The 15,885-nt window shown below is 41.6% G+C and overlaps 3 protein-coding genes across 6 annotated transcripts; all 3 read right to left on the bottom strand.

The window, feature by feature from the left end:
- Positions 1-3,351: 3,351 nt before the first annotated feature.
- LOC124321851 (transcriptional regulator ATRX homolog) lies at positions 3,352-6,221 on the bottom strand. Of its 2 annotated transcripts, none has more exons than XM_046784259.1 (4): positions 5,977-6,221; positions 5,776-5,901; positions 5,624-5,702; positions 3,352-3,603 (listed from the first exon to the last, which is right to left on the bottom strand). In XM_046784259.1, the coding sequence occupies exons 1-4, from the start codon at positions 6,009-6,011 to the stop codon at positions 3,376-3,378; spliced, it is 468 nt and encodes a 155-aa protein (XP_046640215.1). In that variant the 5' UTR covers positions 6,012-6,221; the 3' UTR covers positions 3,352-3,375. The 2 variants fall into 2 exon arrangements, with proteins under 2 accessions (XP_046640215.1, XP_046640209.1); XM_046784253.1 differs by lacking the exons at positions 5,624-5,702; positions 5,776-5,901; positions 5,977-6,221 and adding exons at positions 3,671-3,749; positions 3,822-3,947; positions 4,023-4,368.
- Positions 6,222-6,291: 70 nt separating this feature from the next.
- Positions 6,292-7,452, bottom strand: LOC124312745 (transcriptional regulator ATRX homolog). The gene is made up of 2 exons (XM_046777211.1): positions 6,883-7,452; positions 6,292-6,807 (listed from the first exon to the last, which is right to left on the bottom strand). The coding sequence occupies exons 1-2, from the start codon at positions 6,949-6,951 to the stop codon at positions 6,292-6,294; spliced, it is 585 nt and encodes a 194-aa protein (XP_046633167.1). The 5' UTR covers positions 6,952-7,452.
- Positions 7,453-10,017: 2,565 nt separating this feature from the next.
- Positions 10,018-13,828, bottom strand: LOC124326363 (hemicentin-1-like). 3 transcript variants are annotated; one of them, XM_046785133.1, is made up of 15 exons: positions 13,685-13,828; positions 13,482-13,560; positions 13,262-13,416; positions 12,978-13,203; positions 12,761-12,897; positions 12,533-12,692; positions 12,308-12,462; positions 12,034-12,229; positions 11,648-11,956; positions 11,424-11,581; positions 11,256-11,361; positions 11,042-11,194; positions 10,795-10,971; positions 10,230-10,725; positions 10,018-10,152 (listed from the first exon to the last, which is right to left on the bottom strand). In XM_046785133.1, exons 1-14 carry the CDS (start codon positions 13,694-13,696, stop codon positions 10,442-10,444), a joined length of 2,307 nt encoding a protein of 768 aa, XP_046641089.1. In that variant the 5' UTR covers positions 13,697-13,828; the 3' UTR covers positions 10,018-10,152; positions 10,230-10,441. The 3 variants fall into 3 exon arrangements, with proteins under 3 accessions (XP_046641089.1, XP_046641096.1, XP_046641105.1); XM_046785140.1 differs by having other exon boundaries at positions 10,018-10,147; XM_046785149.1 differs by having other exon boundaries at positions 11,262-11,361.
- Positions 13,829-15,885: the final 2,057 nt, after the last annotated feature.

The following is a 15,885-nucleotide window of genomic DNA, read 5'->3' as shown; positions in this document are numbered from 1 at the left end:
AAAAGAATTACACGGATCGCGGCAACAAAATTTATACCGTTTAGTCTTGAACGTAGATTGCATAGGTTGTTAAATACATTGCACTCATTTTTACGTTCTTCCAGTGTGGTTTGCCCAACTACAGGCGCAGTAATCCAGCCCTAAACGCCATGCCCACAAACGATGTTGCATTATATCAAAAGGAAGGTACTGTGAGGAAATTACTGGTATGTAATTACTGCTGGAAACAAAACTTTCTTCGTGGTTTTCCAGGCTCACTCTGTATCTTTCGTCCTCGCCTGCGAGAAATTCCTCAACCAAATTCAAAGAATGAAGAGACTGGTTAAACACCTGGACTTTGTCACAACTGCACCGACGAAGAATATTGATAATTAACGTAATTTTACCACTATGCTCAATCTTGGACATATCTTTGTCTCTGACTTACAGAGACCACCGGGTGCTGGATTTTCGCTGGATGGTATAGCCACTACTATTTCATCCTTTTCTACGTTATCACGTTATCAGCAATTCGACTATCGATCAGGGCTTTGGGTTGGGTGCAGATACGTCCCAACTCATAAATAAAATCAGCTAAATGCCCAGGGTGATTATGCATGCAGTCTAAGTTTTATCTATTACTCAAATACTGCTGGTAAAGCTTCCTCTGCAAATCAAATATCTTCAAGTACAAAACATACTCGTACTTTGGAGGTAGGAATGAGGACATAATATACGAATCAAATCGTTGGACGATTTCTGAATTTAGACAAATTTTCTATAGATTGCAGTTAAAAAAATATATAATCTACCATCAAGAATTTTTGGCAACACATGGGATCTGAGTTTCATAACTTTCTTACATCAGATTCAAATGAATCGGCTGACTGCCCTATGTGTTTCACAAGAAATTCAATTAACTGTGCGACAGTCCCAATCAAAAACGGTTTCATAATTTTACTTTAGCATAGTAGGGGCGGGAAGAGTGATATATGGAACGCTGGTCAAATGGGACAGCGGGAGGAAAAATAGTAAAAAGCGGATAGTTTTTAATTTTTTAAATATTTATCCTGATGTTTTAAAAGGCTAAACTGAGCCTGTCCCACATCACCCACCCCAGTGTCCCAATTCACCCAATGCCATAAGCTCCTCTCTCAATTTCCTCAAAAACTTTTATTTCGGTACAGGATATACCGTTTCTTCTAAAATTAACAACAACATTCCTGGGAATGGAAATAAGCACAGAAAACATAAAAAAGAAAATAAATCAAATCGATTGGTTTATTCGTAAGTTACTACAGCATTAATAAAAAACCTGTCCCAATTTACCCCACTCTCTCCTACTCAAGAAGATTATTCTGTATTATAGTTCCAGTTAACACAATTCTTCTTCGCGTTGAGAGGTTACTAAGCGCTATCGCAGCTGTGGATTTTTCGTTAATTTTAGTATGTGCCCTTCATCACAAACGACGAGCTCAGACCAAGGATCTACTAGAGAACACTCGAAAACTGCTCGTTCTTCCACACTTACCTTCTATTCAGTCCAGGAGTTTTAAAGAATCTCTTGTGGAACAAAATCATTTCAACATGCACCGGAAGGTCAATGCTAGCTCCCTTTGGTTTTAAGAATAAAGTCCAGGAGTTTTTACAAATTCAAAAATTAAGCACTTTTGTCAAGGATTCCACGATACGTAAAAAATAATGATATGGTTCACGAACACCAAATTAATCCGATGCCACCAGCTTTGTTTGAAATTAGACAAGTCAGGAACGAAGACTGGGTGGATTTGTAACTGCATTGCACGCGTTTGTGTGCAGCTTTATTATTGTTGTCTGTCCATCTAGAAGAAAGAAATCTTCAATGAAAACGGTCGTTAGCGCACGCCGCACAATCAATCAATATCGCAACACAATATAAAACCCGACTCACCGCGAAAACGACACCTGCTACTTTCAACACTAGCTACCCGGGGGATTCGACACTGGCTACCTCGACACTGACTACCCCACGCTGGCTACCCATACGGCCGACACTGGCTACCCCGACACTGGCTACCCCCCCCCCTCCATTTGCTACCCCTGGAAAACGGTAAATAGAATACTCCCCTGTGTCCTTGTGTGTTTTGGCCAGATAATTATTGACTGTAACAAACAGTCTAAGCCTCTAAGGCTTTTGGCATATGGAAGCCTGATGTGATATGCTTCTTTCATACAATATGCTTTGCAAAAGCGTAATATGCCTTGCAAAAGTTAGAATTAAATTTGTCGTTTGGAATATTTTGATCTCCAGTACATTTAAATATATTAAAGAGTGTTGACTGTGAAGTCTTGGATAATTGACTGCGAATTCTCCAAAACTTTTTGTTCGCAGTCAACTATCCAAGACTTTTTTGTTCACAGGCAACACTGGTCAAAACTTGCAACACAATTAGAACAAACTAGTTGACTGCAGAAGGAAACATTTAAAAGAAGGGTTGCTCTTCTTTAGCCAATGGAGGAAGCTGTTAAAGTAAGTTTCTTTAATTTAGAAACAGTTAAATTTACTCTACACTTTGTTGGCTATATGCTTGATTTCATAGGTGTTAGTCAACTGGTTATGAAAAACCAATTGCATAAATTAGGCTGAAGATCACACTCATGGAGATTTGGACACTGTGATGGCATTGTGGGAACAACACAGTAAATTTAAAGAAGAGATTTATAGCTGATTTGCTAAGGCAGAGCAAGTTTAAAAAAAAGGCAAAGGATATCATGGCAGTCGCTAGTGAATGAGTATAAAGAGACCATTCAAAACCAAGTGTCTGAACTGGAAGTCAACTGGGATAATGTTTCCAAACCTTCAAACACCAGTTGTGAACGGCTTGAAGATGCATAAGTCCAGTCACAGACTTTGAACAAAGCAGTAAACATACTTCTTGAATGGTTCTCTGATGCCCTGATGAAACTGCAATTCCCTGATCTGATGAAGAACCAGAAGCACTGCAACATTTGGAAGATTAACATAAGTATGTCAAAGAGGTTAATGTATTTTCAAAATATGAACATGTCAAGCAATATTCTGTTGCCTGGATTGCAGATATTTGGAAGAGTTGTTCAATAGAGAGACCGACAAAGACGATATAATGGCTCTGGCTCAAGCATCCTCGAAAAGGCTCACCCTGGCGCTGTATTATCTGTTATTCATCATTTGATTACTGTCGTACAATCTTGGTGGAAAGAGGGTTTGGCAAAATGATTAAGTTTTCAAGGAATTCATTGTCATACAAAATGTACAAAAATTGCCGAACGTATTTTCGCTAGTTTATTTTATTTTTTTCAAACGAAATTTTAAGCAGACAAAAACTTTGCTGAGATTGGACTCTTCGTGTCAAAACAATAAACATACCAAACTGCCACCTAGCGATGAGAAATGTTAAAAATGAAATGTTCTGGAAAAGCGAGAAGCCAGTCCTTTCTTTCGAGGGCGAGGTCAGCCAACAGACTGTCTCTTGGCTTCGGTGAAGGTGGTCGATTTAGGTGACTGTTGGGATCGTATACATAAAACTTATTCAAGTCCCCCTCACTGAAATGACGTTTAATTTGATGTTCATCGATCACTCGGCATGATAGCGATTGCTTTGTGACCTAGATTTCAAAACAAAAAAGATTAGTATTCAAACAGTGATGATTCATTACTGAACTGTCATATTACTTGTTGATCATAAATTTTCTCTTCAATTGTCCCTTGTGCGATGAAGCGATAAACAAAGCATGGTTTCGTTTGACCCAAACTTGAGCAGGCAATAATAAAAAGAAATTCACGTCATCCGAAGGGGTTACATGGAAAGAAATTAATTACGCACAGATAAACGCGGAAGATATTTGGCACATCCTGCGACGGGTTCCACGACGCGTCAAAAAGAATGACACGGTTTGCGGCTACCAAATTTATCCCAACGCCACCAGCTTTAGGGGAAATGAGAAATAGTCTGGAATGGAGTGAATGGCGTGCTGTGAAGAAATTATTACTGGTAGGCCTACTGATTGCTGGAAACCAAACTTACTTCGTTGTTTTCCGGGATCGTTCTGTTTCTTTCATCCTCACCTGCGAGAAATTCCTCGATAAAATTCAAAGTATAAAGAAACTGGCTAAAAACCAGGACTTTCTCCCCGCTAGTCTTGCACCGGCGAAGAATATCGACAAGTAAAGTAATTTTCGCGCTATGTTCCATCCTCGACATATCTTCGTCTCTGACCAGTCGAGACCACCAGGTGCTGGATCGGCGCTGGATAGGAGCTTCCGTTTCACGATTTTCTTCGTTATCGGTAATTTTAGTATCGGTCAGTGCCTTGGGATGTGTGCAGATCCGTTACAACTCATGGAAATCCGCTAGCCCTGGCGGACTGCCCATTATTTATGGGTTTGGCAAAAAAATCAGTGAAATTTGCGGCAGTCCCAAGCAAAAGTGGTTTCACAAATTGTACCATAGCATGGTACTCAAGAAGATTATTCTGTATTGGAGTCCCAGTTAAGGTAATTCTTCGTCGCGTCGAAATGTTGCTAGCGGATTTTTCGTTTTTTTAGTGTGTGCCCCTCATCGCAAACGACGAGCTCAGGATCAACTAGAGAACATGTGATTACTACTCGGTCTTCAACATTAATCTTGGGGTTGGTTTTGTCGGTTAGAATACGGTACATCTCATATCCTATAACCATGACTCCTCCACTTTCCATCCAACTGCGTAGCACGCCCGTTCGTGAGGGATTGTCTTTGCTGTTCACCATTTCATACACCTTGACGACCGAAGATGTTGGAAGCCACAGCTTGAACTCATTAATACAATTGAAAATGGTGCTTACAGGGCAAACTACTAGCACACGGTCCATCTAAGAATAAGAAGTAAAATATCATGAATCAATTACTGTTTTAATCTGAAGCTAAAAGCAGAATAAAGAACACACCAGGCAAAGTCTGTTTTTCAGCACTGTATGTGCTATGGTGACCACCTGCAGACGTTTCCCTAGTCCCATGCAATGGGCTAGAATGGATCCAGATCCAGCATTCTCTCTGATTTTTCGACTGATTCAAAACAGTTATCCCACATAAACTTAATTCCTTTGACTTGATGATCCTTTTTAATTTAATGGCAAAATGGCCGTCAATCCTGACGCGTTCCAGCTCCTTTTCGGGGATAAATCCAGCACCACCCAGGGAATTGATTGATTAATGAGGTCTAAGTTTCCCCAGGAGGCTTGATGGTAAGCTTCTCGTTGACAAGCCAATCTCCTTTTTGCTTTTCTTCTTCGGCGACAACGTCAGCGGGATTAGGTGATGGTGATGACTGAGTGAGCAGAGGTTGCAAAAGTGAATTGGTTTCATTAGTTCCTGGTAACCTCACACGAATGTGAACAACAAGCTTAGGTGTGGAGGATTATTATGACCTGGTGGCCAAGTATGTGCCGGCATTTTCCACTACAGGCTTTTAGACTCAAGTTTAATTAAGCATATAGTGTATCTTTACTGGAACAGAGCAGCCTGCAAAAGAGAAGAGTCGATGTTCATCGATCACTAAGCATGATAGCGATTGCTTTGTGACCTAGATTTCAAAACAAAAAAGATTAGTATTCAAACAGTGATGATTCATTACTGAACTGTCATATTACTTGTTGATCATAAATTTTCTCTTCAATTGTCCCTTGTGCGATGAAGCGATAAACAAAGCATGGTTTCGTTTGACCCAAACTTGAGCAGGCAATAATAAAAAGAAATTCGCGTCATCCGAAGGGGTTTACATGGAAATAAATTAATTACGCACCGGTAAACGCGGAAGATACTTGGTACATCCTGCGACGGGTTCCACGACGCGTCAAAAAGAATGACACGGTTTGCGGCTACCCAATTTATCCCGACGCCACCAGCTTTAGTGGAAATGAGAAATAGTCTGGAATGGAGTGAATGGCGTGCTGTGAAGAAATTATTACTGGTAGGCCTACTGATTGTTGGAAACCAAACTTACTTCGTTGTTTTCTGGGATCGTTCTGTTTCTTTCATCCTCGCCTGCGAGAAATTCCTCGATAAAATTCAAAGTATGAAGAAACTTGCTAAAAACCAGGACTTTCTACCCGCTCATCTTGCACCGGCGAAGAATATCGACAAGTAAAGTAATTTTCGCGCTATGTTCCATCCTCGACATACCTTCGTCTCTGACCAGTCGAGACCACCAGGTGCTGGATCGGCGCTGGATAGGAGCTTCCGTTTCATGATTTTTTTCGTTATCGGTAATTCGAGTATATCGGTCAGTGCCTTGGGATGTGTGAAGATCCGTTCCAACTCATGGAAATCCGCTAGCCCTGGCTGACTGCCCGTTATTTATGTGTTTGGCAAAAAAATCAGTGAAATGTGCGGCAGTCCCAAGCAAAAGTGGTTTCACAAATTGTACCATAGCATGGTACTCAAGAAGATTATTCTGTATTGGAGTCCCAGTTAAGGTAATTCTTTGTCGCGTCGAAATGTTGCTAGCGGATTTTTCGTTTTTTAGTGTGTGCCCCTCATCGCAAACGACGAGCTCAGGCCCAGGATCGACTAGAGAACATGTGATAACTACTCGGTCTTCAACATTAATCTTGGGGTTGGTTTTGTCGGTTAGAATACGGTACATCTCATATCCTATAACCATGACTCCTCCACTTTCCATCCAACTTCGTAGCACGCCCGTTCGTGAGGGATTGTCTTTGCTGTTCACCATTTCATACACCTTGACGACCGAAGATGTTGGAAGCCACAGCTTGAACTCATTAATCCAATTGAAAATGGTGCTTACAGGGCAAACTACTAGCACACGGTCCATCTAAGAATAAGAAGTAAAATATCATGAATCAATTACTGTTTTAATCTGAAGCTAAAAGCAGAATAAAGAACACACCAGGCAAAGTCTGTTTTTCAGCACTGTATGTGCTATGGTGACCACCTGCAGACTTTTCCCTAGTCCCATGCAATGGGCTAGAATGGATCCAGATCCAGCATTCTCTCTGATTTTTCGACTGATTCAAAACAGTTATCCCACATAAACTTAATTCCTTTGACTTGATGATCCTTTAATTTAATGGCAAAATGGCCGTCAATCCTGACGCGTTCCAGCTCCTTTTCGGGGATAAATCCAGCACCACCCAGGGACTTGATTGAATAATGAGGTCTAAGTTTCCCCAGAAAGCTTGATGGTAAGCTTCTCGTTGGCAAGCCAATCTCCTTTTTCGCTTTTCTTCTTCGGCGACAACGTCAGCGGGATTAGGTGATGGTGATGACTGAGTGAGCAGAGGTTGCAAAAGTGAATTGGTTTCATTAGTTACTGGTAACCTCACACGAATGTGAACAACAAGCTTAGGTGTGGAGGATTATTATGACCTGGTGGCCAAGTATGTGCCGGCATTTTCCACTACAGGCTTTTAGACTCAAGTTTAATTAAGCATATAGTGTATCTTTACTGGAACAGAGCAGCCTGCAAAGGAGTAAGCTTATTTTCAATATTAATTATGTCCCAACTTTTAAATAAAAAGCTTCATTACCTGACCCTGTAATGCGCAGCCGAGACTGACCAGAAGAGTGCATATCATTTTGTCCCACTCGCTTGAATAGCCTCTCATGAGTCATGACCGTTTCGCCCCCCTCGCTTGAATAACCTCTCACGAGTCATGATCGATTTGTCCCGCCACTTTGGATTCACACATTCCAAAATGGTTGCGCGGGAATACGTATATAAACTCCCTTCGCACCCTCCAAGAGTTAGACTAGTCATCTCACACGTCCTCAACAGTTGTAAGTTAAACTCTCTCTCTATCTCTCAGTTTGTATTCTGTGCTATGTAGCAAATAAACTAGTTCGGCCTAAATGTTTGAACCGTTCTTCGAAGTAAGCGCGCCTTTTCGAGTCCCCAAAAAGCGCCTTACAACCCACACAACTTTTGTCAACAGCAGGTGGTTCTTGAGTAGCTATAGGCCCTTTATTGTGCAAGACCTCCACAACTTGCAGCTTTATCCAGAACAAGTGCTTGGAAAAGGTCAGTGCTTCTTCAAGAGACTTCGGTTGCAGAACTTTTTCAATTGAACGTTTTTCAATGGTGTCTTTCAGTGCCGAATCCGACTATCACACGACACGACTTTTACAAGTAATGCCTGCTTATCCTACGCTTAAAATAGGATTGTTTTTATCAGATCAAACATCATATTGTCGCGCACAAAACGTACAAGGGGAACGACGGAATGTCGTCGGAAGTAGAAATCTATCTTAAGTGCGTTGTTTATAAAATGTAATGTGATTATAATTGTGTAAGACGACGACGGACTTGAGACGTATGTACATATGTGTGGTGGTGGAAAAAACGTTTTTGATTTGTACGTGACCCTTCCGACTGGTAGGTCACCTTGTTCCTCTCCCTATATAATCCAGCTTCACCTTCCACCAGGAGTTAGTCTTTTACTGTCTTGATCCCTCGTCAGATCTTGTGTTCTCTTTGTAGTTAGTTATTGGGTGATGGGCACTGTCGTCGAAGTAGTGTAGTGACGACAGTGACAGTGTTTTGCGGAGACTGCGCTATTTCCAAGCTCGAGCCAGCACTGGAAAACACTCTTTCTGATCGGTGACAGCAACCCAACAGAACTGCCCGTGACAATATCATATTGTTTAATCTTAATTTATAAATTTTAATATCTTACGAGAACACTTATGTAAAATAAATCACGAGTTTCAGTAACATTGGCGGGAAATAATACGTTCCTTGCATTAATAAGGGATTCCTTTGAAAAAAATATCATTAGAATCAGTTTTTCACGCTGATTGTCAAATTTCTCCCCTTTTCACCCTTTTTCGTGCTGCCTATACCCCCTCTTTTGCCCTTTGGGCCGAAAGGCGAAAGACGAAAAGGGTAAAAAGGGGGGAATTTATCCCATTTTAAGGACCACCCACCAAAAATGGCGTGAGGTCCGTTTTAAAATGGGGGGAGCCTAACTCAACTTTTAAGTGAGATTACGGGGGAAAATTATTATTTTAAAAATTAAAAAAAAAATATCATGAGAATCAGCGTGAAAAACTGATTCTAATGATATTTTTTTCAAAGGAATCCCTTATTCATGCAAGGACCCTATTCAACCAGAACAGTCTCAGTGGAAAATATTGTGAAACTGCCAGTCACGTGATAAAACTTATTGTTTGGTCCACCAGATGGCGCGTGTATTCATTGGCAAGCCATTAGATTCAGACTTTCAAGAGAAAATTCGACGTTTTCCATCATGAAAGTTAAACTGGTAATTCCAGCTTGAATTCCCCAAGTTTTTCATGGTTATTATGCTTGTTTAAATTTACAGGTAGCCTATTTAATTTTACACTTGGCAAAATTGAGGATGGCACGTTAGGTGATCGTAACGGTCGAGTCTATTGTACCGTCGGGCTGACGGTGCTCGAATGGGGTTTTGCGCTATTGCACCGTCAGGCCGCTAGGGGCGCTCTGACGGCTGACGGTTGGGGGTTCCCTCTCTTGTCTCTTCATCTGACGGCTGGAGCTACCCTACCCCTTTCTGACGGCTGGGTGTACGGACCCTATCCTTCCCGGACCCTACCCTTTCCAGAACCGTCAGGCCGCTAGGGGCGCTGTGACGGCCGGGTGTGCCCTCCCCCTATCTGACGGCTGGAATAACCCTTCCCCTTTCTGACGGCTGGGTGTACCGTGTCCGTACCGTGTACCAGAACCGTCAGGCCGCTAGAGGCGCTGTGACATTTAATCGGGGATCTATTACCTTATTCATAATGTTTTTTTTGTTTGTTTTTTTAATATTTGCATTGTAGCCTACTGTACAATTTCAGCACAGTCTGCATAGAATGTAGTTAAAGTTGAAGTGTAGAAATGAAAATCTTTCAGTAACGTCGAGGGAAGAATATAGTGTTTGAACTTTGAAGTAAAGTAATAACCTTGTTATCCCGGAGAGTTGATAACTCACGACCTACGGGACAACTCACAACCGTGCTTCAATTATCACCCGGAGGCTTATCCGACTCACCCACCGGACTCTTAATTTGATTCTTTTTATTTTCCACAAACATTTTGACATTTGGCATCCATGTTGTGATCTGCGATTTTCAAACAGCGTTCCTCTCTATATGGATCTCATGTAAATGGTCATTTTTTAAATTCAATTTTCCTGTTCTTTCAAGTCTTTCATTTTTGTTGCTCGATTTTGAATAAAATTAACTAATTTGAATGGTAATTCAATTTTTTTTTACCGTCATTTTTATTGGGTCAGTTAGTGAATTTGAATTCCGATTTCGGACGTGGCATAAAATGTGGATATGTAGTAGCCAAAACCGTTGTCACATCAAATTTAGCGTGTGATTCTCGTTTCCCAATTTAGTGTGATAATATCTATTTACAAGAAAGTGTCATGCATACGTGTGTAAGAAGAAGGGGGGATTCTAAATATATGTAATAATATTAATTATAAAATTTGAAGATTGAAACTCTGTTCAGTGGTGCCGGCGACGTTATCGAAACGGCAAGTGTAAACGCCACCGTTCACGGAGCTGTCGGCCGCTAGAATTTTCAATCGAACTCCGTCGGCCGTCGGTTCAATCCATTCATCCGGAACAGGATCCCCGTTCAACAGCCACTGATAACCCGGACTGGGCAGGCCGTCGGCCAGACAAAAAAGTTCTGTCGATTTCCCTTGTTCAACTGACACCGTCGAAACGCTGCTCTTGATGATCACCGGCTCTCGAGCATCTTTGAAATTCCCCGCCAATAAAATTTGAATTTAAATTGTTTCAACAATTAGCCATTAGAAAATATTACCTTGAATCTGGATGGGAATGGCAATGCGGGACCCGTCCGCCGAGGAGTGAAACGTCCAGGTGAAAACTTCTCCGGCCACGACGCTGTGACCAAGTTGATCCGAATTCGTGTTGATTCCTTTAATTCTGTAACAGTATCCCCTTTTATCCAAGCAATGCCTTTTAGAAATATTGAAACCTGTTTCCCGCAGGTCATTTTTTAATTATCACGTACATTTTAATCAAATTATTTCAAAACTGAATAAAACCTGAAGGCGGATTGGATAGGTCGAGCGGAAGAGTTGTTCCATCCGCTTGGGTCCACAGCCACAAACCGCTGCCGTTGGTGTTGTAAAACGTGTTGACGACCCAACCCAAATAGAAGAACCGTTCCGGCTCGTTGCCCGTCTCGATAGTTGAATCTATATTAAATTGATCAATTCAAATTCGAATTGATTCGACAGGATAAATGATTAGGATTACTATCACCTTCCACGAAGCTTTTAATGTAAATCGTCAAAGGTTCCAGGACGATGTGGCCTTTGCGATCGATTTGCCGGGAGGTATCGACATCCCAAACGGTTTCATCCTGAAAATCAAATTAAAAATCATCAATCTACTTCCTAATAATTATCAAATTAATTCAATTACATTTTCACTGGATCGCCGGGTGAATGTCTGGCAAGGGAGCGGAGGTCGACACTGAAGGAACGAGAATCCGACGATGGGCGGCTGAGAATTGATCCAGAAAAGTGGCGAAACGAGTTCGAACGAATAGCGCCAGCTCATCATCATCGCTTGCGGCCGCTCTATGTATACGTCAATCGTTATTTTTTTTAAATGAATCGCGTAGAAAATGTTAATTCAAATTTTACGTTCATCGACAACGAGAGTGAAGTTGACGCTCTTGCGCTGCTTGCCGGAAGTGGCGACTAGACGGTAGACGCCGTTGTCGGCCACCGTGGCGTCTCTGATCTTCAGGTAAGTTTTGCCCCAACTGCGGTGGACGACGTATTTCGACGACGGCGTGATCGGCTCCGCCTCGCTGTCCTTGTACCAGTCGACGGCGGGATCGGGGCGGGCGTCGACGTAGACGACGAACGTCGCCGTTTCGCCGGCCTCCACATCTCGTGGGCCGTCGTTGTACGGCGTCGAAACCAGGAGAAACGATTCATCTTCTTTATCTGTGGAAATTTTAAAAATCAAATTAATTTAATTATTCTAAATTAATTTTAAATGAATTAAATTTTTATTTGTATACGATGGATGTTGACAAAGACTTCGGCCCATTCCATCGTGCTGGTTTCTTTGGAGCTTTGGTGGCTGGCGCACATGTACAAACCGCTGTCGTCCAGGGTGGCGTTGACGACCCGCAGGGAGGACCTCACCGTCGTCCGCTTCTTTCCACCTCTCGGCGTCGCGTTCAAAACGATTTTCTCCGACCGAACTCTCCTGCCCTGATGAGTCGTTTCAATTGTATTTGTGTTATAATTAAAGCAAAAAAAAAAAATAATGAATTTGATGGAAAAACTCACGTCGATGCCTTGAAGTTGAGGGACCATCCAGAATAATTCGACGGTTAAATTTTGGCTCTGGTAAAATGTGGTGGAACAATTGAGCTGGAAGTGCGAACTGACGACAAGTCGTCTGGTGGGCATCTGGATCAGCACGTCCGACTCCATCGCAATGACTAAATTAATAAGAGAGTGTAAGATATCTCCGGTAGATGTTAATTAATTTTAGAATAGGATGGAACGTACGTGGTTTGAAAGGCTGCCAGATGTAGACGGGATTGTCGGCCTCGAATCCTTTTGGGTGGCGGGCCAGGCACCGGTACACGGGCAAATTACTGTTGTCCGCCGAGTTAAGGAAATCGTTATCGACGTAGAATCCGACGTGAGGGTCGTACACCCAATCAGCCTATTTCAAATAACCCGCCAAAATAAATTTAACAAAAATGCAAATTTTAATATTAAATTCATATATACTTTGGTGTCCTTGTCGATCATGACGGACATCTCAATGTCGGGATGAGATGGTTTACACGGAACGATGACCGAGTAACGGGACAATCTCTGCGAGAACATCATCACTTGTCTGTGTTGCACAATCAGATTGTCCTCGTCTGTTCAAAATTGGGAAATTTAAAAATGGCGCCAGTTTTAAAATCAAATTTTAATTTAATAAAAAGGAATAGCAACTCGCCTTCGACGAAAATGTAGGTCCTGATGCCGTCATCGCCGTCGTCGTTGTCGCGATTGTGACAGGCGTAATAGCCGGTGTCCGTGTAACTGGCCTCCGACACCGTCAGGATGGACCGATAAGGATAAGCGAATAGTCCGTCGCGATTGGCCGACTCATCTCCGACGTCGTAAAGTTGAATGTCCTCGATGGAGATCCGATCTTCCAGCTCGTTCTTCAGGACGACTCCCTTTATTTTTAGACAAATTAAAATTGGAATTTTGTGGAGTAGATTTTGAATGGATTACGTAATCTCGGGTCTCCAAGATGCTGGGCAGTTTCCAGTCGAGATTGAAATCGGCTTCGCAGATGATTTGGAATGTGACGCCAGTTTTGAAAATCTTGTCGGAATCGTCGGGTAGGAGGCGAATGCTTGGCCTTTCCTGCTCGGCCACTTCAACTTCTATAATCATCAAATTATTTTAAATGTGATACATTCAAATTTTAATTGGTAAATTGGATCAGCACCTTTGACATCGTTGATTGATGACGGTGGCAAAACGGACGACTGGATCGCAGCGATCCAACCGACAAGAAACACGAAAAACTGGCGAAAAAAAAACCAACAAAATTTCGTTTGTTAAAAATGGCGCGTCATCAAAAGTTTTCAAATTTTTTCTCGAGAAATTTGAAATTACAGTTAAGATAAAAATAAATAAGATGTTACTCACCGATAATTTCATGGTGACTGCCCCTGGCGTAAGAATGTCGTTCACTGACGACCTCCTCCGTCCAGCGCGAATATGAACGCCGTGTGGACTATAGCCGGACCAGAATGTTCAATAACACATCGTCACACTCATCAAAAGATTAAAAGAAATAAATAAATTTCAAAAAATTAATTATTGCGCCAGCAGCAGCTGCAGCAGCGGAGAATCGCCCAGTGACTGCTGTAACTGTTTACATGTATGTAAATATGATAATAATAATACAAGCCAATCGCAATCGCAATCGACCTATTGAACTTTATTTCTCTCTTGGCTCTATGCTGGACCGCGCGCTGCTGGCCTAAATAGCTCTCGGCAACCGAGAGGAAGTGTCGGTCGATGGCGATAGTGTATAAGAAGATTCCCAGTTGTACATCACCACCAACATTTGAGAACGAAGGGTCATCTCTCCGCACTTTCAGGTTCAAAGGCAATTTATAACGAGAAATTTTCAAACAGGAAATTTGTTATTTATTTTATACATTTTTTTTAAAATTTCGGTGATGAATGGCCTGTTGTTGCCCATAGATGGCGTAACAAACCAGTCAAACGCGGAAGAAATAAAATTTCCCAGAAAAACAATTTCATATTTCAAGTGATGTTATCTTTTTTACACACATTTCTACTGATTAAATTGATTATTTATTGATCGTCACAGCTACAATCTGAATCAAAGAGATGGAAAGTTAAGGGAGAATGTAATGATGACGCGATCGAGTTTCATCACCCTAGTTTTCTCTTCCATCTGCATATTACATATGTAGGCGCAGAACAGCACTCGGCAGATTTATATGCGCGTATATAACAAGTGGGGGTCTTTCCATCCATCTTATTTCCTTCTATCCTTAGAATTTCGGTTCGGTGCGCACTGTGCTGTATATATATAATAACATTATTATCTTGCTCACACTCTTACGTCAAAAGCCCTGTAGGCTATATATTACATTCTGGGTGATGGATATCCCCCCCTTTATATACATACGCACTTGGCCCAGCTGACATGAGACGCCAAAAGATCAAAATCGGCATTTCAACACTAGCTATATGATGATGTCCGCCAGTTTACATTCGCACCCGTTTGACTGTATATTATCTCATTGGCTGTCAACTCATCATGTATATATATAGTCGAAATACATAAACATCAATCAGTTTTTTAGAGAGACGTATAAACATTGGAAGGGAAATGCTCTCTCATGTCCATCATCATTTAAAAGACGAGATATTATTATTTATGTAAACTTTTGTGTGTGTAGTATAGACGGCCAGGAAATGTAGTACTACTACCACAAATAGGCTAGATATAGATAAGAGCGGGCTATTCAAATATATAGAGCGAGTGCTGCTGTGTAAAAGGCCGATGACATCCGTCAAACAAACGTTTTCTTTTTATTAAGAAATTAAACCCCCAAAATATTTTTTCTAAAAAAATATAAAAAGGGCGCTGACATGTCAAACACATTGCCCTGTACTGTGCTCCATTGAATTCTCACACCCAGGCTCAACACTTGTGACCAGATGGCCACAACACACACATCTAGCAGGCTCTAATACAAGACAGCAGCAGCAGTCAGTTCGCTCCCAACAGGTCAGAAAATTTCAATTCTAATAATTTTGAATACCCCGCGCTAAATAGTTAATGATGTATGTTCAAACCTCGACATTTTTACCGGGCTTTTTTTTTTTTTTTTGAACACGAAAAGAATGTCCCTTGATGATTACAGCAGACGTTGTTTGTCTTTGTGGCTTTAGAACCGCTTTATCTGCATGATGGTCCGGCGATTTCTGGAACGAGAAATCCAGAAGTTGGAATCAAATAACTTTGCGCTGCTGCTGGCGGCTAAAATAAATTCGTATACGTCATCCACGGGCCGATGACTACTCTCCTGACATGTGCGCTCGACACACGTTTGTCTAAATAGATCTCTGTAGCCGATAGACATATTTTTTGGCCTCTATGAATAATGACCATAACGATAATGCTGATATGATGAGGGCGTTTTCCTATATATTTTTCAACCCCCCACCAAAAGCAGGGGGAGAGACTGTGGGGGTGAAAGGGCGAGGGTTGTAAAACACTCGACGTGCGTCTTGTATACAGTCAAATGTTGAAGTCTATACAAAAAACCCCGCCCTAGTTGGCCTGCATGGTTATATTTTTCTGT

Source organism: Daphnia pulicaria, chromosome 1 (genome assembly GCF_021234035.1).
Source record: "Daphnia pulicaria isolate SC F1-1A chromosome 1, SC_F0-13Bv2, whole genome shotgun sequence".
Taxonomy (NCBI): Eukaryota; Metazoa; Arthropoda; class Branchiopoda; order Diplostraca; family Daphniidae; genus Daphnia; species Daphnia pulicaria.
The sequence above is the reverse complement of the archived record's forward strand: the minus strand, read 5'-3'. Positions and strand labels throughout refer to the sequence as shown.

Excerpts from the sequence above, each read along its gene's own strand:
- LOC124312745 (XM_046777211.1), bottom strand. The coding sequence starts at position 6,951 with ATGGGACTAGGGAAAAGTCTGCAGGTGGTCACCATAGCACATACAGTG. Across the intron at positions 6,808-6,882 it reads TGAAAAACAGACTTTGCCTG|ATGGACCGTGTGCTAGTAGT; the intron begins GTGTGTTCTTTA and ends TCTTATTCTTAG.
- LOC124321851 (XM_046784259.1), bottom strand. The coding sequence starts at position 6,011 with ATGAAAGAAACAGAACGATCCCAGAAAACAACGAA. Across the intron at positions 5,902-5,976 it reads CGATCCCAGAAAACAACGAA|ACTATTTCTCATTTCCACTA; the intron begins GTAAGTTTGGTT and ends ACTCCATTCCAG. Across the intron at positions 5,703-5,775 it reads AGTATCTTCCGCGTTTACCG|TTTGGGTCAAACGAAACCAT; the intron begins GTGCGTAATTAA and ends TGCCTGCTCAAG.
- LOC124326363 (XM_046785133.1), bottom strand. Across the intron at positions 12,230-12,307 it reads CTCAACTTCAAGGCATCGAC|GGCAGGAGAGTTCGGTCGGA; the intron begins GTGAGTTTTTCC and ends ACGACTCATCAG. Across the intron at positions 11,195-11,255 it reads AAGCTTCGTGGAAGGTGATA|ATTCAACTATCGAGACGGGC; the intron begins GTAATCCTAATC and ends AATTTAATATAG.